The sequence below is a fragment of the Pygocentrus nattereri genome, chromosome 4 (genome assembly GCF_015220715.1).
Source record: "Pygocentrus nattereri isolate fPygNat1 chromosome 4, fPygNat1.pri, whole genome shotgun sequence".
Classification (NCBI taxonomy): Eukaryota; Metazoa; Chordata; class Actinopteri; order Characiformes; family Serrasalmidae; genus Pygocentrus; species Pygocentrus nattereri.
Genome location: NC_051214.1, coordinates 27,553,343 through 27,575,099, shown reverse-complemented (window position 1 = coordinate 27,575,099; position 21,757 = coordinate 27,553,343). Strand labels below are relative to the sequence as shown.

Below are 21,757 nucleotides of genomic sequence, written 5' to 3'. Positions count from 1 at the left end.
GGGAAGACTCGGCTAGCGTCTCTGGCGGCTGCCAGCTCGGCGGTGGGCATTGGGAGTGTTCAGCTGTGGCCCTGTGAAAGTATTTACTCAGTCCCTGATGAAGAAGTACAACAAATAATCTGCTCAGAAACACATCCATCCCCAGCTTTCTGACCTCTGCCCACCATATGTCTGACCTCAGGGCTGTAAATTAGCCTTTTAAAACAGGATCTCTGAACACAGGCATTCTGAATTCAGAGATGGGATGAAAACTTCAGAATGGTGTCAAATAGGTATGGATCCATTGCATCTTGTCAGTTCCAAAGAGTTCTTCGGCCTCCTTGTGTGCTAACACGGGTCAGTAAGGGGTGTCTTCATGATTAAGTAACTGTTCCAGTGGTGGGGGCCATGTTTGAGGCCTGCTCTAGTTTGTCGTCATTTTGTCCCTAAAGTTCAGGAATATGAATGAGGGCTGCATTACTTCATGTTCCGCCCAGCTCATGAATCTTTCCTGCTCTTTAATTCAAAATTCAAAGGCTTTATGAATAGAGGAATGAGATAGACTATCAATATTTTACTTGGCTCAAACTCACTACAGTGAACAAACATGCATCCAAACATCCCGATCTATGTCTCCAAGGTGTGAGTTATGAAACAGCAGAAAAGGTGAATGAATGAAACAATATATGAATGAGTGAAGGAGAGAACAGCAGAATGATGGAAGGCATGAGAGAAGGAGACATGGAGGACATATTGCTGAAGAGCCCAAAAGATAAGAATAGCCCTTCTTTTGAAGTCACTATTCCAAACAGATTACCCAAAACGATGACAACTCAAGAACTGCTCAGTTAAATTCCCAATTTACCTAGTTACATTTCTCTGAATATAAAATGAACAAAAACACAAATGTATATCGCTGTTGTTGGAAGAAAACCTCATATCTCCAAAATGAGAACTTTACAGGAGATGGAAAAAACCTACTTTACTTTTAATGTAAGTCAATGGAACCAGACTAATTTTACATAGTTTCTTTAGGCCCATTTTTCACGAAATTTACATACGATGTAAAGAGCAACATGCGTTTTCATTATGTCAAAAACTGACAAAAATTATGATATGAGGTTTTGCTCCGACAGCAGCGAGGTACAGCATCCATCTGTGAACTGAACACTAAATGCCCACAACATTAAACTTATCCATAAAACTACTCTTTATTCCTCATTTCTAGCACTCACTCAGGTACGTTCTCTCTCTCTATCTCTATCTCTCTCTGTCCAACGACAGCGCCAGCGTCCTGATTTACTCCTGGCCAAGTCTGGAGACAGCAGTTAAGACAGCCACCACGCCCGGACAATGGACTCAGATATGACAGTATTACTAAGTGACCTTTGCCCTCTCCTCCATTAGGGCCCAGGTGATTTCTTAGCTTGGGCTGAAGGCCAATGAACTACAGCACACTTATTATAGTCACAGACACCAGCCTGGGACCATATTAGGCTTTTATGAGAATTTAGACAGACTGGCATTAAAGGAGATAATAGCACTGAACTATTGTCCTCACACACTCTGATAAACTGAGCCATGAGACATGTGATTGGACATGATATAGTATATCTAACAGTACAGCACATACACTGTACACTGAGTACAGTACTGTGCAAAGGTTTTAGGCACTTTAGGAACATTAGATTTAAAAGTCTTTTTACCTGAACAGTAAATATTTCTTTTCTGATAAAAAAATGTGTTCTCATTAGAATCAATATAAATAAGATTAATACAATAAGTGGTGATATTATGTAGGTCAATGTGTTCATTAAACCATTTCTAAATCTCTCCTTACAGTCAGGATTATGTGAAGTTGAGATCCAGTTCCTGGATTGGCCGATCAGTTCATCTTTATGTTAAATTAGGTGGTGGAATTTAATACATGTGATGGGGTCATCAAGGAGAAATCCAAGGAGAACCAAGCCCGTGTCCTTCTAACTAGCTCAAAAAACAGCAACTACTTTAAAAACCAGGAATTCTTGTTACGTTTTACTGTGTTCACACTTGCATTCATTCTAATGTGATATAGTGTTTGTATTAGTAGAAACTCAAATACTGTTCAAAAGACTTTAAAGATTTTAAAGTACTGTATATCTGAAATACGTTTCAGCTGAATTACACTCAGATCTACAGGAAGAAAATTCATGGTCCGGATAAAAACACATTTATGCAAAATGGAACTCATTTCAAAGGCATAAGCAACTCCTTATTAACACCAAAGAAAAGCAAATTTTGTGAGATACTCAAGGTTATTAACATTGTAACAAAGCCTAAATATTGTGAAAATAACCACATTTATATGAAAAGCAAAAGGCAGATGGGAGAACTCGCTTGAATATAAAGTTGGGTATGGATTATATCTGAAAATACACCGCTATCCACCTGGCCATATCAATAGTAAATATTAAAAACACAGACATTTCAGCCTATAAGGCCTTCATCAGAACAGAAAACATAAACAGTTAAGCAAAGCAGAAATCACGGGCTTTTTCTTGGCTGATGGAACATCAAATGTGCTTGCTACTTCAACTAAATTTGGTCTCGGGCCCAGGTGGACAAACCTAAGACACATTTATATTTTTGAAACAACAAAAACAGTCTCATAGCCTTATGAATATGAATCACCCTGCAAACTGCATAAGTGTGCATTCACTTAAATCCTTTTCGTGTTGGGTTTTCACAGTTTCAGCATGAAGAAAACAGCAATTACTCCAGCACTGTCTCTGAGGAGAGCTGACGGGCCATATTTACACAGGACCCTCCTCACAGACGTGGGGACCACCAGTGCGATGGACCTCCAAATGCTTAGAGTCCCCCTAAGCTAACGGCAGGCCACATGTCAAAGCAAACATGTAGCACCGGCTATAGATACCTGATATTAGCACTTCAGCCCTATTAAAGGGTTCAGTATACACAAATGTATAAATAATGACTTTTTCCATGGGTGTGAGGAGAGCTGCCGCTGGGTGGGTATAGTCTGGGGTCCAGACTCTAGCAGGGTGGCACAGACATTGAAGAGTATAACTTGGGACAATGTAAACATGGCACGCTTACACTTTATCCTGCCAGACCAAAGATGACGATTTCCCCTCATGGGCTCATCTATATATAGCTGTCAGTCATTTTATTGTTAACGTACCCAGCGCCCAGCTAACACGTTTATATTCCATTAACTCATCCATACGTAGAAGGATAACTAAGCAGAGACCGAATTACTGTCAGAAGGTCTAATAGAGATTTGCTGCTGAAAATCTATTTTAGTCTTGTGCTTTTTTTAGAAATAAACAGCCTAAATCATTATTAATAGATAAATATGGTAAAACCTGCTTAAGACATTAAGACATTTTATAAGTCATTATAAAAAAGAATTGGACACTGCTGCTGTGTTTTACCCACAATCTCTATTATTTACTATTCCTAGTCTGACCATTAAGCAACATGGCTTGTTAAAAAAAAGCTGACAATGGAAAAAAAAGGTTTAAAAAACAAAACTATGCATTTTCCTCCATGTTCCAAGTTCAAAACCGATGTGTCTCAAAGTCCATGGCGCCTTTTTGAAAGTTGAAATGAGAAGCGCAATGCAAAATAAATCACTTCAATTTTTGCTTACTAAAAAAGTGGAAAAGCTTGAAAACAGTCTTTATTATTGTTTATATTCATTTTGTTTCTTTTTTAATTCATTGTTTGTCTTATGAAAAGAAAGGAATTTTGTGTGGGCAAATATTTAGTTATTTTAAAGTTTTTTCTTCCAAAAAGATTGTCTATTTGCCTATTTACTTATTTATTTTACAAATAATTATCAATGGCAATATGTTTTTAAAATGGTTGTTAGATTATAGTAATATGCTCAATTTTTTAAAATATATTTGATGTCTTAATTTATTACTAGCATAAATAAGACAAGATAACCCTCGTTGACATTCGCTTATGTTTATTTTATACTGACCTTTCTAAGCAAGAAATGTCAGTGGACCGGTCATTTTTGTTGAGTAGCCCTGATTGAAGATGTATAAAATCCATATTTCAATTCCAGCCATATTCGAGATTTATGCCTTAAGTTAATTATGATGTATCATGAGCTATTCATGTCAAACCAACATTATACTATTATATTATATTACTATATTATTATATTACTATTCCATCACAGGGCAAACTTTGTTCAATATAAACAAACAGGCAGTCTTTTTTTAGTATAATGAGAGATATCGGAAACATTTTTCCCCAGAAAAAAAAAGCCATGCTAGGAAGTTCGTCCCTTTTCACAAACTCTTCACAGTATTGGACACAAAACAAAAAAACAAAAAACAAAACAAACAACAAGAAAAACAGCTACTTCAAAACAGAGAAGTCTCAGTTTCCATGCTGAACTGGTACTGGACATTCCAGTTTCTGTCCCAGGGAAAGCATTGTGCTACACTGAAAGAGGATGCAGGATAAGAGGACGCTGCTCTTGCAATTGACCTTTGTCTCACAGATCATATGGCCATAAACATCATCTGACCTTTATACACACACAAGGCCAGTAGAAATGCATCTAAAATGGACAGTAGTACAAAACAAGTTGGCTATAAAGATGTGTGACGCATTAACCCTTAGAAGGCTGGAGGTATTATTGTTATCAATGTACAAAGGCACAAAGAATGTAAATGTATCCTCAAAGGCACAACATGGTTCTTATGATCCAATTGTGTACCGTTTTAAAGTTACACCACCCTCGCTTTCCCAGGGGAAGGTGTACATTTGTACCTTTTCCCATCCTAACCTTTTAAAATAAAGAATGAAATAAAAGGCCTGGAGTCAAGACAGTGTGGAGTCAATGCACCTTTAAAAAACAGCTACTACAGAATACAGTACAAGGTTCCCAAACTAAAGGTACTAAACAGATCGGTTTCCACCACAGCAACAAACTCTGAAAAGTATAGCTTTCTGAGATTTCTGAGAGTTACTGTTTCTGTGCCTTTGATGATTGAGACCCTAAATGGTCAGTCTGGCCAGAATTAAACATGTAACCACATCTACGTCTGCTGTAAACATGCCTACCGTACTCCTACAGTGGTGATGCTGTGGAATTTTCAGTTTAAAGCTGCACTATGTAAGATTTACTTTTTAAAACTGAAAGAACTGCTGCGAATCTCCCTGTAGACTCTAGAATATCAATTCAAAAGTCGTAAAACTCAAGTGAGCCGGCAAGCTAAAACGAAGAGCAACAGAGCTCAAGTTAAGACCAGAATCAACAATGGCTTGGCTTTTCAGAGGTGGAAACAGCTCCGTGACCTGAATGGACTCTTTTTTTATTGCTGGACAGATAAGTTGCATTAGTTGTTTACTAGCTACTCTGATGTATCAGAGTATTACTGATGTCTAATTTATTGTTATCCTTGTAACATCATGCAATGTGTTCTTGTAAATGTGAAGTAGTTTTATCTGCGTAGTTAACGTTAACTAGCTGAGCCACTAATTTTAGCTAATTACTTTGCTAATAGTGACTTTTTTGTTCTCTGTTGTTCGATAAAGGCTAGCCATTATTATGTTCAGTTCAGTCCTACCGGCTGTCTCCTTTCATGAACGTAACCAATATTAAAATATACTAGGCCAACACTGCCGAAATAGATATCTGACTGAGTGGAGGCTTACATAACTAATGGGCACAGCAGTCATATGAACAGTAATGTTAGTTAGCTATGAATTATCTGTGATGAAGCAGGTAACATATCCATATTTCCCCCCTCAGTTATAAAAAAGAGCAGTTCAGGTTAATCCGCAAATTTACAAAGTGCAGCTTTACAGACTAAGAAATGATGTATCTTGAAGGTGGAAGCTAGCTAATTCAGAGGGAAGACAGGTAGCTAACATCACTGCTAGGAATTCAAACGTCATATCTGCATTGGTTGGTATAGTGTAGTGGGTAACACCTCTGCCTTCTATGCTTGAGACTGGGATTCAATCCCCCATCTGGATAAGCACCCTACACTATACCAATAAGAGTCCTTGGGCAAGACTCCTAACACCACCTTCTATGTAAAAAAAAAAAAAAAGATTGAATTGTAAGTCACTCTGGATAAGAGTGTATGCCAAATGCCATAAATGTACTGTACTGGGTATTGTAGCAGGTGACAGGTGAGAAAATCATGAACTCTGTCAATATGATGGAGCTGAAGCATTAAACACTGTCATACAACATATTACAAAATATATTAAATACTAGTTTAGGCTAGAATGTCTCTGTAAGCAAACACAATGAATGACTGCAAGTCTACACACACAAACACACACCCCTTTTCCAAATGTTGTCCTGACAAGCCCAGCCAACCACAAAGCCACAAACGAGTGGATTTTAGAGCCTACTTTCATTCTAATCTTCATCAACAGGCAATCAAAGACATACAGATACAGGCATGTTTTGGAAAAGCTTCGCTCTTGCATGAGGGTCCCAAACCTGAGGGCAGAATCCAGAGCAATGTGAAAATCAACTAAACATAGCAAAGATAATCCTCTGATTGGCAGCTGCTAGTCTGCCAACAGCCCCCAGCAGAGCACAGAGCTGTTACCGCTTCGTCCTTCTTTTCATTTCTTTTCTTCTTTATGCTTAGAAAAAAAAAGGAAATAACTTCCATCTTGACGCTTTATCAATACTAATCTGAGCAACTAAAAGGGCTGCACACTAAATATTTTCCATTCAGCATTTCAGCAGATTCAGGCCTAAATCCAACCTACATGCAAAAATGATTAACCCCTTCCCCAAGGCTGCATCATAACAGGAAAAGATTATGTGGGAGCAACATGGCAGCATCTCCGTTTTAGAATCTTTAACATACTTTCTTATTGTAGTAAAATTTATCCACTACTTTTGTTTCAGCACAAGGCCTTTTGGAGAAAAGAGCTGGGAGATGTGTTTGGCCCACATTTCTGCTGCTAATGTTAAGAAACAGAAAAGCTATGTACAGCCGCTGAGCTAATGCAAAATGGGAAATGTTTGAATTGACTGTAAGCTAATCTTAAGATTTAGTAGTAGTACTGCGGTAACTGTAAACAGTGGATATATATATAGTGATATATTGTCCCAGCACCCTTTTCTGAGCACATTGTGTATAATGTCAGTACCAAAAGAACACTGACCAACTGCAATATCATTGTTTCATAGCATAATATGCTTAATCAGACCTGTTTAACTGGATTACGTGCAATGCTGTTTGTAAAATATGGAGTAAAAATAAATGTAATTGTAAGTTTTATTATCATTATTATTACTAACTACTATTATTAAAGCATGTTTAATATATGGCACTACCTGTCCAGGGTGTTCCCTGCCTGCTGCCCACTGACTGTTGGGATAGGCTCTCACAAAAGTGAGTACACCCCTCACATTTCTGGAAATATTTTATTATATATAATAGTATATATATAAAGTAGTCAGTGTACTGCTTGTATAGCAGTGTAGATTTACTGTCCTCTGAAAATAACAACACACAGCCATTAATGTCCAAATAGCTGGCAGCACAAATAAGTACACCTCACAGTGAACATGTCCAAATTGTGCCCACTTGTGTCGTTGTCCCTCCCTGGTTTCAGGTGACTCACTAGACTGCAGGTGTGAATGGGGAGCAGGGCTGTTAAATTTGGTGTTTTGGGTACAATTCTCTCATACTGGCTACTGGATATTCAACATGGCACCTCATGGCTAAGAACTCTCTGAGGATGTGAGAAATAGAATTGTTGCTCTCCACAAAGATGGCCTAGGCTATAAGAAGATTGCTAATACCCTGAAACAGAGCTGTAACACGGTGGCCAAGGTCATATAGTAGTTCTCCAGGACAGGTTCCACTCTGAAAAGGCCTCGCCAGGGTCGACCAAAGAAGTTGAGTCCACATGTTCAGTGTCACATCCAGAGGTTGGCTACAAAAAAATAGACGCATGAGTGCTGCCAGCATTGCTGCAGAGGTTGAAGAAGTGGGAGGCAGCCTGTCAGTGCTCAGACCATATGCCACACAATGCATCAACTCAGTCTGCATGGCCGTCATCCCAGAAGGAAGTCTCTTCTGAAGCTGACGCACAAGAAACCCTGCAAACAGTTTGCTGAAGACAAGCAGTCCAAGAACATGGATTACTGGAACCATGTCCTGTGGTCTGACAAGACCAAGATGAACTTGTTTGGCTCAGATGGTGTCCAGCATGTGTGGTGGCACCCTGGTGGGGAGTACAAAGAGAACTGTCTCTTGCCTACAGTCAAGCATGGTGGTGGTAGCATCATTGTCTGGAATTGCATGAGTGCTGCCGGCACTGGGGTGCTGCGGTTCATTGAGGGAAACATGAATTCCTCCATGTACTGTGACATTCTGAAGCAGAGCATGATCCACTCCCTTGCGCTGCATGGCAGTTTTCCAACTCAATAATGACCCCTCTAAGATGAGAACTGCCTTGCTGAAGGTAAAGGTGATGGACTGGCCAAGTATGTTTCCAGACCTAAACCCAATTGAGCACCTGTGGGGCATCCTCAAGAGGAAGGAGGAGCAGTGCAAGGTGTGTAACATCCCCCGGCTCTGTGATGTGATCATGGTGGTGTGGAAGAGGATTCCAGTAGCATCCTGGGCAGCTCTGGTGAATGCCATGCCCAAGGGGGTTAAGGCAGTGCGAGATTATAATGGTGGTCACACAAAATATTGACACTTTGAGCACAATTTGGACATGTTCACTGTGAGGTGGACTCACTTGTGTTGCCAGCTATTTAGACATTAAAGGTTGTGTGTTGAATTCTTTTCAGAGGACAGTAAATCTGTACTGCTATATGAGCTGTACACTGACTGTTATATCCAAGTTTCATTTCTATAGTGTCGTCCCATGAAAAGATATAATATAAGATATAATAAAATATTTCCAGAAATGTGAGGGGTGTACTCACTTTTGTGAGATACTGTGTATATATATATATATATATATATATATATATATATATATATATATATATATATGTGTGTGTGTGTGTGTGTGTGTGTGTGTGTGTGTGTGTGTGTGTGTGTAATTCTACAGACATGTCCACTTTTCTATATATCCTTAGGAGTCACTGGTGTTACTGATCCTCATTGGTGAGGATAACTGAAAAGACACAGTGGACTCACCATGTGCTTTTCTTCAAAGGTCCTACGAAAACAGGTAAAAAGAAGTCGAGTGATGGTTTTTCATATTTTTTAAAAACAAAAGATTTTTTGTCACGCAGTAACACCAGTGACACAACTCCTGGGGACAACAACTTCCATTATATGTTTTATAATATTTATTTGCCATTTGTTTTCTTTATGTCATTTAATTCATATACTTCATAGTCATGCGTAGATTAATGCAGTTAAAATTGCAGAAAAACTTTTTTACTTTAAAATATGACTTTCACCCTTTACACATGACTGCTGGGACAAGCACTTTGGTAATGCATGGAATTCTATATAATTGATTTAAAAGCAATATTGCTAAACTGATAGGTCAAGAAGGTGTAATTGTTAAAATAACTTATGTAATAATATAAATAACTTATAACCCTAACGTGTGTGTACATTTTATACATACACACACACACACACACACACACACATATATATATATATATATATATATACACACATATATAGCAGTGTACTGGGTCACTATCATGAGGACAAATGAACACAGTCAAATTCTCAGCCTTAAGTTCAACAATGGCCTGTTGTTTCCTTTAGCCCACTTTTAACTCTAACCTAAAATAATGACTGGTTTTAAAACTACAGATTAAGGGTGAGACATGAAAAGGCAGCTTATGGTTTTGTCTGCATCTACTCAGGAGTACCATGAGGAAACCTGTGTGCAACGTCATGCTGACGTGGTGTGAGTGCTGAGCAGCGCGCCACAGAGTGAAATGGGCCAGAGGCCGCCGATAAGAGTCAGTTTGCGTCCATGGGCTCTTTCCCGTTAACGTCCTGCTTTTTACACATAACAGAAACCAAAACAGCTCACACAGACCCTAGCGACAGGCTCGTGTGAACATACGCTCATAAAATAAGGCCACGTTTAATATATCAGTGTTTCGTTGGTGCTTGTAGTGAAGGCTGCTGCCTTTTTTCTTCGGTGAACGAACTTTCGAGAGGCTCCCTGGGGCCGACGTGCACTGTGGCATTCTGTCACTCCACCTCAGGACACGCCCCCCTCCGGCTCCTATTGGCTGAGAGGGACCGTGAGTAGAAGCACTCTGCCAACGAAGAGAACCGCTGCCTCAAGCGCGCTTTCAAGATAAATAGTCCCGACAGGAATAAGCGCCCATTAGACAACGAACTAAATGAAAGCTAAAGAAATGTAACTTCTAAAACACTTTATTTATCACCGTAGATTTTTATTTTGAGCGAGGAAGTAAGATAACGTTACTAACTTCTGGTTAATGTGAAGGGGCTATTCACAGTAAGCATTTCTACCTGGCAGCCTTAGCCGCGGTTTACCTTCTCACAACAGGCGCTCTGGGAGCCACAAACGCGGCAGAAAACACTGCCCCTCACATCCTCAGCCCCACAGAGCCGCTCTCCCGCGTCCCGCCGCCAGACTGGAGCAGCTAAAGCGCGTAACCAGATATTCAAAAACAATACGTCATCCCACAATGCAGCGCGCGCCCGTCCACTCGCAACATTACCTCATCCCGTGAGCCTCCGCGCGCAGAAAGAATCTTCTGGTGGTCGTCTAGGCAACGCGCCTTATCGGAGCGCCGAGGACCGCCCCCCGCTGCCGCATCCAGCCAATCAGAGGCCGCGGGCATGACATCACCATCAGGGCCCTATTTTTAGTGTGGCGGCAGCGGCTGATAAGGTTGGAGAGCACGGCGGAGGAGCTCATAGCACACACGGGAGAGAGACGGAGACACGGCGCCGCGGAGCAGGTCTAAAAACACCAAAACAACACGAGCACCGAGTCTGAGCGTCGACGCTTTCCGTGTCGCCCTCTCAACAGCCCGACAGCGGCAGAGGGTTTCGGCATCGGTTTCGACCGTCTCGGTAACTTTCCCGAAACTTTCTCTCTTGCGGGACAAGCAGTGAGCGGACGAGGCTGAACTTCTGAAAGTGACTGCTCGTCTTCGTACTTTCTCCGAGAGACGTTTCGCGAAGATAAGTGGTTCTTTTTTTAACTTTCTGAGTCGGAAAGTCAGCTGAGAGACGGGCAGTTAGACCCGGGTGTGGTGTGATCGCTGCCGCTCGCCGCTCACTGAGTGAGTGAAACGACCCGTCGACTCGAAAAGTTTGGGTTTCTCCTTCTATGTCGACCAAGATGGAAACTACTTTCTACGACGACTCCCTGAGCGGCGCTTTCTCGCAACCCGACGCCGCCGCTTTCGGATACAACCCCAAAGCCATGAAGCACAGCATGACGCTGAACCTCACGGACCCGGCCGGCACGCTCAAGCCGCACCTGCGGGCCAAGGCGAACGACATCCTCACGTCGCCAGACGTGGGCTTGCTCAAGCTGGCCTCTCCCGAGCTCGAGCGGCTCATCATCCAGTCCAGCAACGGCCTGATCACCACCACGCCCACCCCCACCCAGTTCCTGTACCCCAAGAACGTCACGGACGAGCAGGAGGGCTTCGCTGAGGGCTTCGTGCGGGCCCTGGCCGAGCTGCACCACCAGCACATGCCCGGGGTGCCCGGGGTCCCCGCGCCCCCGCAGACCAACACCACGGTCAACAGCTCCATGGCAGCGCCGGCCTCGGTAGCCTACAGCTCCGCCGCGCGGGCGGACCCGCCGGTCTACGCGGACCTCAACACGTTCAACCCGGTCAACAGCAGCAGCGCAGCCTCGGGCTTCCCGGCCGTCAGCTACACCACCACGGCACCTCCAACACTGGCGCCGCCGCCGCCTCAGCAGCAGCAGCCGCCACAGCCACAGTCACTGCCCGTCCAGCACCCGCGGCTGCAATCGCTGAAGGAGGAGCCGCAGACGGTGCCCGAGATGCCCGGCGAGACCCCGCCGCTGTCGCCCATAGACATGGAGAGCCAGGAGCGCATCAAGGCCGAGCGCAAGCGCATGCGTAACCGCATCGCCGCGTCCAAGTGCCGCAAGAGGAAGCTGGAGCGCATCTCGCGCCTGGAGGACAAGGTGAAGACGCTCAAGTCGCAGAACTCGGAGCTCGCGTCCACGGCCAACATGCTGCGCGAGCAGGTGGCCCAGCTCAAGCAGAAAGTCATGAACCACGTGAACAGCGGCTGCCAGCTGATGTTGACGCAGCAGCTGCAGACCTTCTGAAGCGGCTGCGCGAGGGCGCCGAGGGAAGGAGGGACAAACGGGCTGAAAGGACACGCTTGTGTAAAAGGGGCTGAGCACCGGAGCCTGTGGCGACAGAGGCCGGTGAAGCCGTAAAAGTCCACCGGGACTGTCCCGGGACACTGTGTGGCCGCGTGCCGTGCAAAGGACGTCCAGATATGGAGTTTACAGAGCTCCACGGACCTGAGTCCACAGCACCAGACAGCATGAAAGACTCACTTCTGTTACCTTTGACTTTTATTTCCTTTTTCATTTCTTTTTCTAATGACGAAAGAGACTCATCCTTGTTCACTCTGACCAAGTTGTGCATGGACCTAAGCCTACAGGAGCACCCAGTATTAGAGAGAGAGAGAGAGGGAGAGAGAGAGAGAGAGAGAGAACTGCGCCAGAACTTCGGCGGCCCGTGTTGGCGCGCCACAGCAGGAAGTTGCGTCCCATAAAGTTTAAAAAGAGAGAAAAAAAACACTTTGATAAAAGCTACCTGACTTCTGAGTTGCCATGTCCTTTTTGTTCTTTTGAATCGAATCGACGTTATTTGAGTTAGTCAAGCTTTCGACGGTTTCTTTTCTAAAAAGTTTCTTAATGAGGTTTCACTCATTGTTATTTGTAAATAAGATCAACAGGGAGTACTTAAGTTTACCATTTGTAATAAAAGTGCTACGTAATTTTTTATGTTTGTTTTCTGAGCTGATCAGAAACTAATCGAATATTTATGAACTGTAATAAAGGATGTCGAACGAAAACCGTGCGTCTGTTGTGTCTGTGGAGCTGCGAGGACCAACGTGTCCCAACTTGTTTTCAGAGCCACTGTTGACTAACACTGCATTACACACACAGCTTTGGGTGATCAGGTTTGTCAAGCTCTTCTCCAGCAACCAAACGTACACAGCTCCCACAAGAGACTCTGGTTTACAACTGAGACCAACATACATCAGTTACATTACAGCACATTATTATAGCTGATAATCATATAGCAAAAGTCCCGACAAAGTGCCCCACAACTCTCGATCTCAACAAGCAATACAACAATAAGGTTTTATATGTATATTAAAATACACCTTCACACCACCATGACACCTGCATCTCTCACTGCTTATTTACTCAAGGCTTTTGCTTGTAGTTACAGATTCGTAATATGGTGTTAGGCTTGATAAATACTGTAGGCTACGTTTAGTATTTGAACCGCTTAGCCACTGTCCATTGGCTGACTGTACCTACAAAACAGCAGCCTTTAAAAACCCATTAAATCATTCACCAGTTTCAGCCTGATATTCAGAAGTGTTCACGTTTGAACTTGGCCAGTAGCCACAAATGGCAGCTTGTAAGCTGAATAAATAAGAAAATAAGAAATAAAATAAAAATACTTGGCCAGTAGCCACGAATGGCAGATAGTCTGCTAAATAAATGAAATGAGAAAATAATAATAAAAAAAAACACGTAGCCAGAAGACCCGGCCGCTGTGTTAAATTTAAAAATAAAATAAGAAAATAATTCAAAAACAATGAGAAACACATGGCCAGCAGCCACGAATAGCAGCTCCTAAATGAATGAAATTAAAATACAAATTCAAATTTTAAAAAATGAAAAAAAAAAAACATGGCCAGTGTCCAGGAAGGGCGGCAAGCTAAATAAATACATGACATTAAATAAACAAAGGCATTATTGAACATGAAAAAGAAACACATTAACTTGTGAGCAGTGTACTGCACAGCCAGTTCTGTGCCAGTCATTTATTTCAGAATCTCCTTTCTGATCACATCAGATGAAAGACACCACAGTGTAATTATAACTGATCACATTTCGTCAGTGAATATAATAATAATGGTGAAGCTCCGAGCTGTAAAACGGGCCTTGGACAAAGGCCCTCCAGAAGAACAACAGCTCCACACAAGCTGGTTTCTGAAACGGGCATTTTCATCAAGAACGCTTTGGCGCCACTAGAGGGCGCCACTGCTCTTTGGTAAGTCCCGGAGTTTGGCGCTGGAGTAAATCCTGTCCTGACAGTTCAGTCATCCCGTCTCAGCACAGCCGCTCCCGCGGAGCTGAGGGGCTGAATCAGGTGTGTCGGAGCGCCGCTACTGGGCTGTTAAACACCGTCCTGAACATTTCTCACTTCAGACCGGACAGCTGGGCTGCCGTTCAGACCAGCCTCGGCTGACCTCGCGCTGCTGTGACCGGACAGCCGCACGCGCGCTCATCGCTAAGAAAGCACACACAGTTTTAAAATAGACCTTAATGAATTAAAGTCATAAACTGTGTAATAAACATCTCCAGAGACTGTTAGAGCGGCATTAGTTACTAAGACTAAAACATCCAGCCAGCAGAGACGCCGTGGTCCGAAACTGACACTGATGAAGGGATAAGAACTAATAAAGTCAATCACGCCGAAAAGACTAGGAAAGGAACGAGCAGACAGCGGAGCTTCCATCAGTCTATCACTATAATAAAACACAGACCTCCATGCAGGCCGTGTTTCCGTCTGTGTGCTCTGCTGTTCGGTGGAAACTGTATTATTTTCCTTCGCCGAGGCCTTTAAATGGTGTTTTAAAGCACTGATTTGGATATTAAACATTAAATAACAGCCGTGGCAGCAGTCCAGCAGTTCCTACAACCAGGTTCTTTGAATCGCTGATCATCAGCGATTAGTTTAGACAAAAACAAAAGACTAGACAAAAATAATAATAAAAGCGCCTTTAAGAGCACATTTTGATTTGTTCGAGCTGTTTCTACCCATCAAACGAACTGAATTAGCTCCCAGATTGTACTCAGGACAGCAATGCTGGTTTAATACATCATATCATACAACATTTATGGCGCTTTGCTGTCCAAACTTGGCAAAGGGTGACATCATACCGGAAAAACGGCACCTACATGACCATGTAAGGTAACACAACCTCGGAAGATCTACGTCACCGGCCACGGAGTGGGCGTGGCTTACGGGAAGTGGAAGTCCTCGGACTAATCCTCCTGCTCCCGAGTTCCCGAGCGTCCTGAGACTGAAGACGAGGAGAAGCACAGCTAGAACATGGGTTCTGTTCTCCTTCAGCAACTTTGCCGAACTGTCGCTGTGATATTTGGACATACAGGCTCCGAAAAAAGGCTAAAATACCTGCTAAACACAGTGAAAGCGTATACAAACTCACCGACACATTCCAGCGCACAGCAACTGAGCAAGAACACACGATTTGAATACAATAGGCCATTGTTTGTATGGGAAAAGAGTAAAAGAAATACCAGGCTAATTCTCATATTTTAAAAGTACAAACTTCATGGATACTAACAGAAATCAGAAAATTGTATCTGGTGAATGTGCATTTATTTAAATAAAGTAAGATACTATTTGTCTGTTAAGCTCAATTCACATTTGCAGGACTGAAATGCTGCTGTAATGAATGGAGAGAAGATATATGGGCTTACTTATACACAAACACAAACGCTTGTTTTGGTTACAGTCGTCATGTAGCAGATTACGTTGGCACTAGGCACTTTGAATAAGGATGGTTATCTGAGCTTTAAATAGCAAGAAAATAAAACTATTTTTCCATAAATATCTATCACAAAATCCCATGTAAACATTGTGTGAAATGATCTTTCAGATGACAGCACTGATTTTTCAAACCAATACGTTACACTATTTAAAAAACACATTTAAAACAGCAACTGGCATTTCCTCCTTATCTGGTTGCTAAGAGATATTTGAATGCTCGGTTATAAATAAGGAGCCATTTTAAGCAGCTCTTGGCTACAAATGTTCAGAGCTCTCCACACATTTTCAGCTAACTCCTGCATTTCCTGTGGATTTGACATTTTTTAAGAATAAGGAGCATGGGTTCAACAAAGTTCACCAATCCTTATGCTGTCGAAGTGATCCAGACCAAGAAGAATGAGCTAGTTGGTGGCATCTCCAACACCGAGGACTTGCTGGACCTTCTCGTCGCCAATGGAGTCCTTCTACCTGAAAGCAGAGTTCTTGTGTCCAGCATCACAGCACAAGACGAGAAGAACTCCAGGATGCTCAGCATCCTGGTATCGCGAGGAGAACGGGCATGCCGAATCTTCTTTTACCCCTGCCTGAAGAGTGCCGAACCTGATCTGTACCAGACCATGAAGGCCTACGTAGGAGGGCTGAACCAAAACATTAAGGACACACGAAGGCAACTGATTGGGTATCTTCTAGAGAAAGATGGACAAGGGAAAAGGAAAAACATACAGAGCAAGAATACCGACCCTCTCAATGAGACAGTAAAGTATAAATCAAGAAAGTCTGAGGTGCCCACCATGTTAAGATTACAGAAAAACTCTGTGAAACCAGAGGACACATCGAATGCCATTCTCAAAGCAGTGTCTACAGGTGATGTATCCCTGTTACGGGAACTTCTAAAAGGCACGAACATCAACAACAGAAGTTCCTCTGACACCCTCCTACACACTGCTGCACAACACGGTCAAGTGCAGGTTATAAACTTTTTGCTCCGTCACGGAGCCAAACTGGATCAGAGGGACCACCAAGGTCGCACTGCCCTACACAGGGCTGCAGAGGCTGGCCACACAGCTGCTGCAGTCACCCTTGTTAGAGCTGGAGAAGACATTCATGCCAAAGACAAGGCCTCCAAAACTCCCCAACATCTAGCAGCACAAAATGGTCATGAGGACACTGTCAGAGCCCTGGTGGAGGAGGAAGCAAGAAGCTTCAAGAACCAGACTACATTCCTGCACATGGCTGCGGTGGAGGATGACTCGGAACTGACAGGCATTCTGCTGCGGAATGGAGCATCCGTAGACGTCCAAGACAGCCAAAGGAAAACGCCATTATTTCATGCCATAAGCCGTGGAAATGAGAACACAGCTGCTGTGCTGCTTCAGGCAGGTGCCCAGGTGAATTCTGGAATTATGGAGGCAGCGTTTGACCTGAACAGGAAGTCAGTGCTGTCTCTGCTTCTGAAGAACATCAAGAACACAATGTCTCAAAATGAGATAAAGTCTGTTCTGTTTAAAGCAACAAAGAGAAACCTGGATGGGGTTGTGGCTGCCCTCATCGACAGTGGAGCAGATGTTAATGCGTGCGATGACCTGGGCTACACACCACTGCTCCTAGCCACAGAGCTGAGGAACGTGGAAGTCTTTAAAGTACTGGTCTCTAAGAAAGCCCAGTTAGATAAGAGGCTACCTAACCAGACCTCTGCTCTTCATCTGGCCATTCAGAGTGGCAGTATGCCACTAACACAGGTGCGTAGACAAATTCAATATTGCATTTACAACCCCATTACCAAAAAGGTTGGAACGCTGTGCAAAATGTAAATAAAAAGAAGATGCAAAGATGTGTAAATCACTTAAACCCTTTGTAATAAAATATAATAAGACAACATATCAAATGTTAAAATTGAGAAATTCACCCATTTGAATTTGATGTCAACAACGTTCCAAAAAAGTAGAGACAGGGGCAACAAACGGCTAGCAAAGTTACGTTATGCTAAAAAAACACCTGATGGTTAATGAGCAATAGGTCAGTAACATGAGTATAAAAAAGAACATCTCGGAGAGTCTTTCAGAATAAAGATGAGGAAAAGTTCACCACTCTGTGAAACTGTACGTGTAAATAGTGCAACAATTCAAGAATAACATTTCTGAACTTGCTTTTCATCTTTCATGATTTCTTTTTGGAAATCATAAACACTGAGTCCAGGTGCTAAACTGACCTGCCTCTCAACTTTTTTGGAAATGGGTTTGCATATTTAAGCTCAATTAGACTGAATTGAAATGCGTATGTGCTTTAAATCTTTAGCAAATCCCAGCATACGTTTGTATATACAGTTACAGTCAAAACCCTTAAATGTACAGTTTTTTGCATTCTTTCAAGCACAGCCATTTAGGCATACACTAGCTATATCCACTGGGGAAAAAAACATGATTTTCATATGTCTATGTATGTGTAAGTGACACATATATATGAGTTTTATAATAATCATGAACAATGCCCCTCACATGACACTAAATGAAAATTTCTTGTTGAAATACTATAACTTAACAAAAAATATTTTCAATTTATTGTTGTCATTTTACAGAATGAATCTCTTTCTGTAATCCTGTTGACATTTGACCATATTCAAAGAAAAAAAGAATCATGTAGAAATAATAGCACTTTCACTGTAAGAAGAGTATGTTACACAGTGTAAAGCATGTATTAACCCGCCAACACTGGTGCTTCTAAAATTTTTTTGCCTAGATATTACTGGATAAGGGCCTGGATCCCAACAGCATTGGCCCCAAAGACCAGACACCTTTGCATTTTAGTGCCCTGCACAACCAGCCTACTCTAATGGCCTTACTGCTTCACAAAGGGGCTCAAGTCAACTCTGTCACCCAGGATGGCCTGACCGCTCTCCATCTTGCTAGCCAGAGTGGACATACAGAGGCAGTGGCCCAGCTGTTGGAGGGAAGAGCAGATGTCCATACTCAGGACAAACAGGGCAGGACAGCTCTACACTGGGCAGCAAATCACGGTGAGGCCAACATCATAAAGCTCCTCCTCTTTGCTGGAGCCGATGCTAACCATGCTGAGAAGGAGAGGAAGACTCCATTACACCTGGCAGCGATGGCAGGGCACACCGACGCTGTCTCGACCTTGTTGGCTGGGAAAGCTAAATGTGGAGCTAAAGACATGGATGGCTGTTCAGCTCTGCATTATGCTGCCCGAAATGGGCACAAGAGCGTGGCTGCTGCTCTCCTAGCCTCTGGGAGAATTAAGAACGTGGATGATAGGAATGTATGGAGGAGGACACCTCTACATTTAGCTGCAGAGCATGGGCAGGAGCTCCTGGTGGATCTGCTGCTAGAGAAACAAGCCAAGATCAACGCCATCGACAACAACAAAGACACGCCATTGCATTCGGCCTGTCGCGCAGGGCATCTAGGCACCGTGCAGAGATTGGTAAACTGGACTCAGGGCCAGAGAGCAAACCTGCAAGCTACTAACAATGTGAAGAAAACAGCCCTGCAGGTAGCGGAGACTGAGGACACTCTGAACCATCAGAGCATTGCTACACTGCTAAAGAAGAAGATGTTTCTCATCAAATGAAAAAAGAGATGATTACAACTCTATAGTCAGTGCATATCTCACATATTTTAAGGCAGCTGGAGTGTGGGCTGTGTTGATTTATTATTTTGTTATAAAATATATTGTGATAATATACATTTAGACCATAAATGTGGCAGTTTTGATGAACATGTATAATATGGATAATGAAAAGTAAATTCAATCTTCAAACTAAAGTTACACTGACACAATCTCGTCACTAGGTGTCACACAAATATTATGTTTCTTAAATAGTACGGCTGAACTAAACCAAAAGAAGTAAAAGATAAAAGAAAAGAAAAAAAAGCATTATTAACAAAATTAGTGAAGTGGATTACAGCTACAACATTGATCACTGAGATGGACTTAAGCTGCAATATTGATTACTAGTGGTGGACAATAGGATTAAACTAATAAACTAAACTGGTAAGTATTCTCACTGAATAAAACACTCCCACTAAGTTTTCCTATGAAGAGTCTCTGGTCAGACCGAGACAGATGCAGACGTAAAAGTTGGAAATAACCTATGTCTGTAGACTGCTGTCACTAAACGTTCATCCTACTGATTGCACAAGATGTTTTCAAGTATTAAAAGGGAATTACGCTTATTTTTAAACATCTCTACCTACTTTGTTGAGATGTAAACAAAGTAATTCAGAGTGGTTCAGTGTGAAATTGTATATTTCAGAGAAACTAAACGATTCTTTACAGTGATGGTAACAGGTACCAGGATTTGCAATGTCTACAGTTCAAACATAGTCATTTTACTTACTGTCCAGAACAACCCATGAATCAGCACGTGCCTTATGAGTTTTAATTTGTTGCGTTGATAATAGTGAAATAGTGGCAAATCTTGAAAAAAAAATCAATTTTCAAAATCAAAATCAACGTTGGGCACTATTTTGCCTTATAGCACCCTGCATGTACTCCTCCACTATGAATGTATTTTTTTAACAAAAGGCCCAAACCCTCTCTCAGTGATGCCAAAGCAGCATTTCAGGCACCAAAAAGCATATTTGTAACGATTTATGTAAAAACTCGCTTTGAATTAGCCCAAACTCTTCAGACACCTGGTTCCTACCAACCATGAGGTGAACAATTCTGACTCTCAAAGTATTTCTAGAATGAAGCATTTCACATCAAACCACTCTGAATGGCTTTGTTTACATCTTAAGCGTTTCATCATGCAGCAGTGCTGAAAGAACAGTGACATTAACCTTTAAGTCACTGTTTCTCAACCTGGTCTTAGGCCCACGGACCTGTACTTTTTAGTGTTTTCTGCCCCTAATGCATCTGATCCAACTAATCCGCTCATTAACAGAGCATTCTTGAGTTAAAACGAATGCGTTAAAGCAGGAAAAGCACTAAACTGTGCCAGAGAGCAAACCTGCAAGCTACTAACAATGTGAAGAAAACAGCCCTGCAGGTAGCGGAGACTGAGGACACTCTGAACCATCAGAGCATTGCTACACTGCTAAAGAAGAAGATGTTTCTCATCAAATGAAAAAAGAGATGATTACAACTCTATAGTCAGTGCATATCTCACATATTTTAAGGCAGCTGGAGTGTGGGCTGTGTTGATTTATTATTTTGTTATAAAATATATTGTGATAATATACATTTAGACCATAAATGTGGCAGTTTTGATGAACATGTATAATATGGATAATGAAAAGTAAATTCAATCTTCAAACTAAAGTTACACTGACACAATCTCGTCACTAGGTGTCACACAAATATTATGTTTCTTAAATAGTACGGCTGAACTAAACCAAAAGAAGTAAAAGATAAAAGAAAAGAAAAAAAAGCATTATTAACAAAATTAGTGAAGTGGATTACAGCTACAACATTGATCACTGAGATGGACTTAAGCTGCAATATTGATTACTAGTGGTGGACAATAGGATTAAACTAATAAACTAAACTGGTAAGTATTCTCACTGAATAAAACACTCCCACTAAGTTTTCCTATGAAGAGTCTCTGGTCAGACCGAGACAGATGCAGACGTAAAAGTTGGAAATAACCTATGTCTGTAGACTGCTGTCACTAAACGTTCATCCTACTGATTGCACAAGATGTTTTCAAGTATTAAAAGGGAATTACGCTTATTTTTAAACATCTCTACCTACTTTGTTGAGATGTAAACAAAGTAATTCAGAGTGGTTCAGTGTGAAATTGTATATTTCAGAGAAACTAAACGATTCTTTACAGTGATGGTAACAGGTACCAGGATTTGCAATGTCTACAGTTCAAACATAGTCATTTTACTTACTGTCCAGAACAACCCATGAATCAGCACGTGCCTTATGAGTTTTAATTTGTTGCGTTGATAATAGTGAAATAGTGGCAAATCTTGAAAAAAAAATCAATTTTCAAAATCAAAATCAACGTTGGGC

General features: G+C 42.0%; 2 protein-coding genes and 1 long non-coding RNA gene across 3 annotated transcripts in view; all 3 read left to right on the top strand.

The window, feature by feature from the left end:
- LOC108415603 overlaps positions 1 to 1,390 on the top strand; it is a 50,797-nt gene extending 49,407 nt beyond the window's left edge. Inside the window, exon 3 of the long non-coding RNA XR_001857036.2 lies at positions 1,264 to 1,390. This is a non-coding gene — a long non-coding RNA (uncharacterized LOC108415603). The remainder of the gene's footprint in view (positions 1 to 1,263) is intronic.
- A 9,444-nt stretch (positions 1,391 to 10,834) lies between these two features.
- jun (Jun proto-oncogene, AP-1 transcription factor subunit) lies at positions 10,835 to 13,031 on the top strand. The gene has a single exon (XM_017688616.2). It carries the CDS (start codon positions 11,287 to 11,289, stop codon positions 12,268 to 12,270), a length of 984 nt encoding a protein of 327 aa, XP_017544105.1. The 5' UTR covers positions 10,835 to 11,286; the 3' UTR covers positions 12,271 to 13,031.
- A 3,082-nt stretch (positions 13,032 to 16,113) lies between these two features.
- On the top strand, positions 16,114 to 19,494 carry LOC108415562 (CARD- and ANK-containing Inflammasome Adaptor Protein). The gene is made up of 2 exons (XM_017688610.2): positions 16,114 to 17,514; positions 18,512 to 19,494. Exons 1-2 carry the CDS (start codon positions 16,114 to 16,116, stop codon positions 19,361 to 19,363), a joined length of 2,253 nt encoding a protein of 750 aa, XP_017544099.1. The 3' UTR covers positions 19,364 to 19,494.
- The last annotated feature ends 2,263 nt before the right edge of the window (positions 19,495 to 21,757 follow it).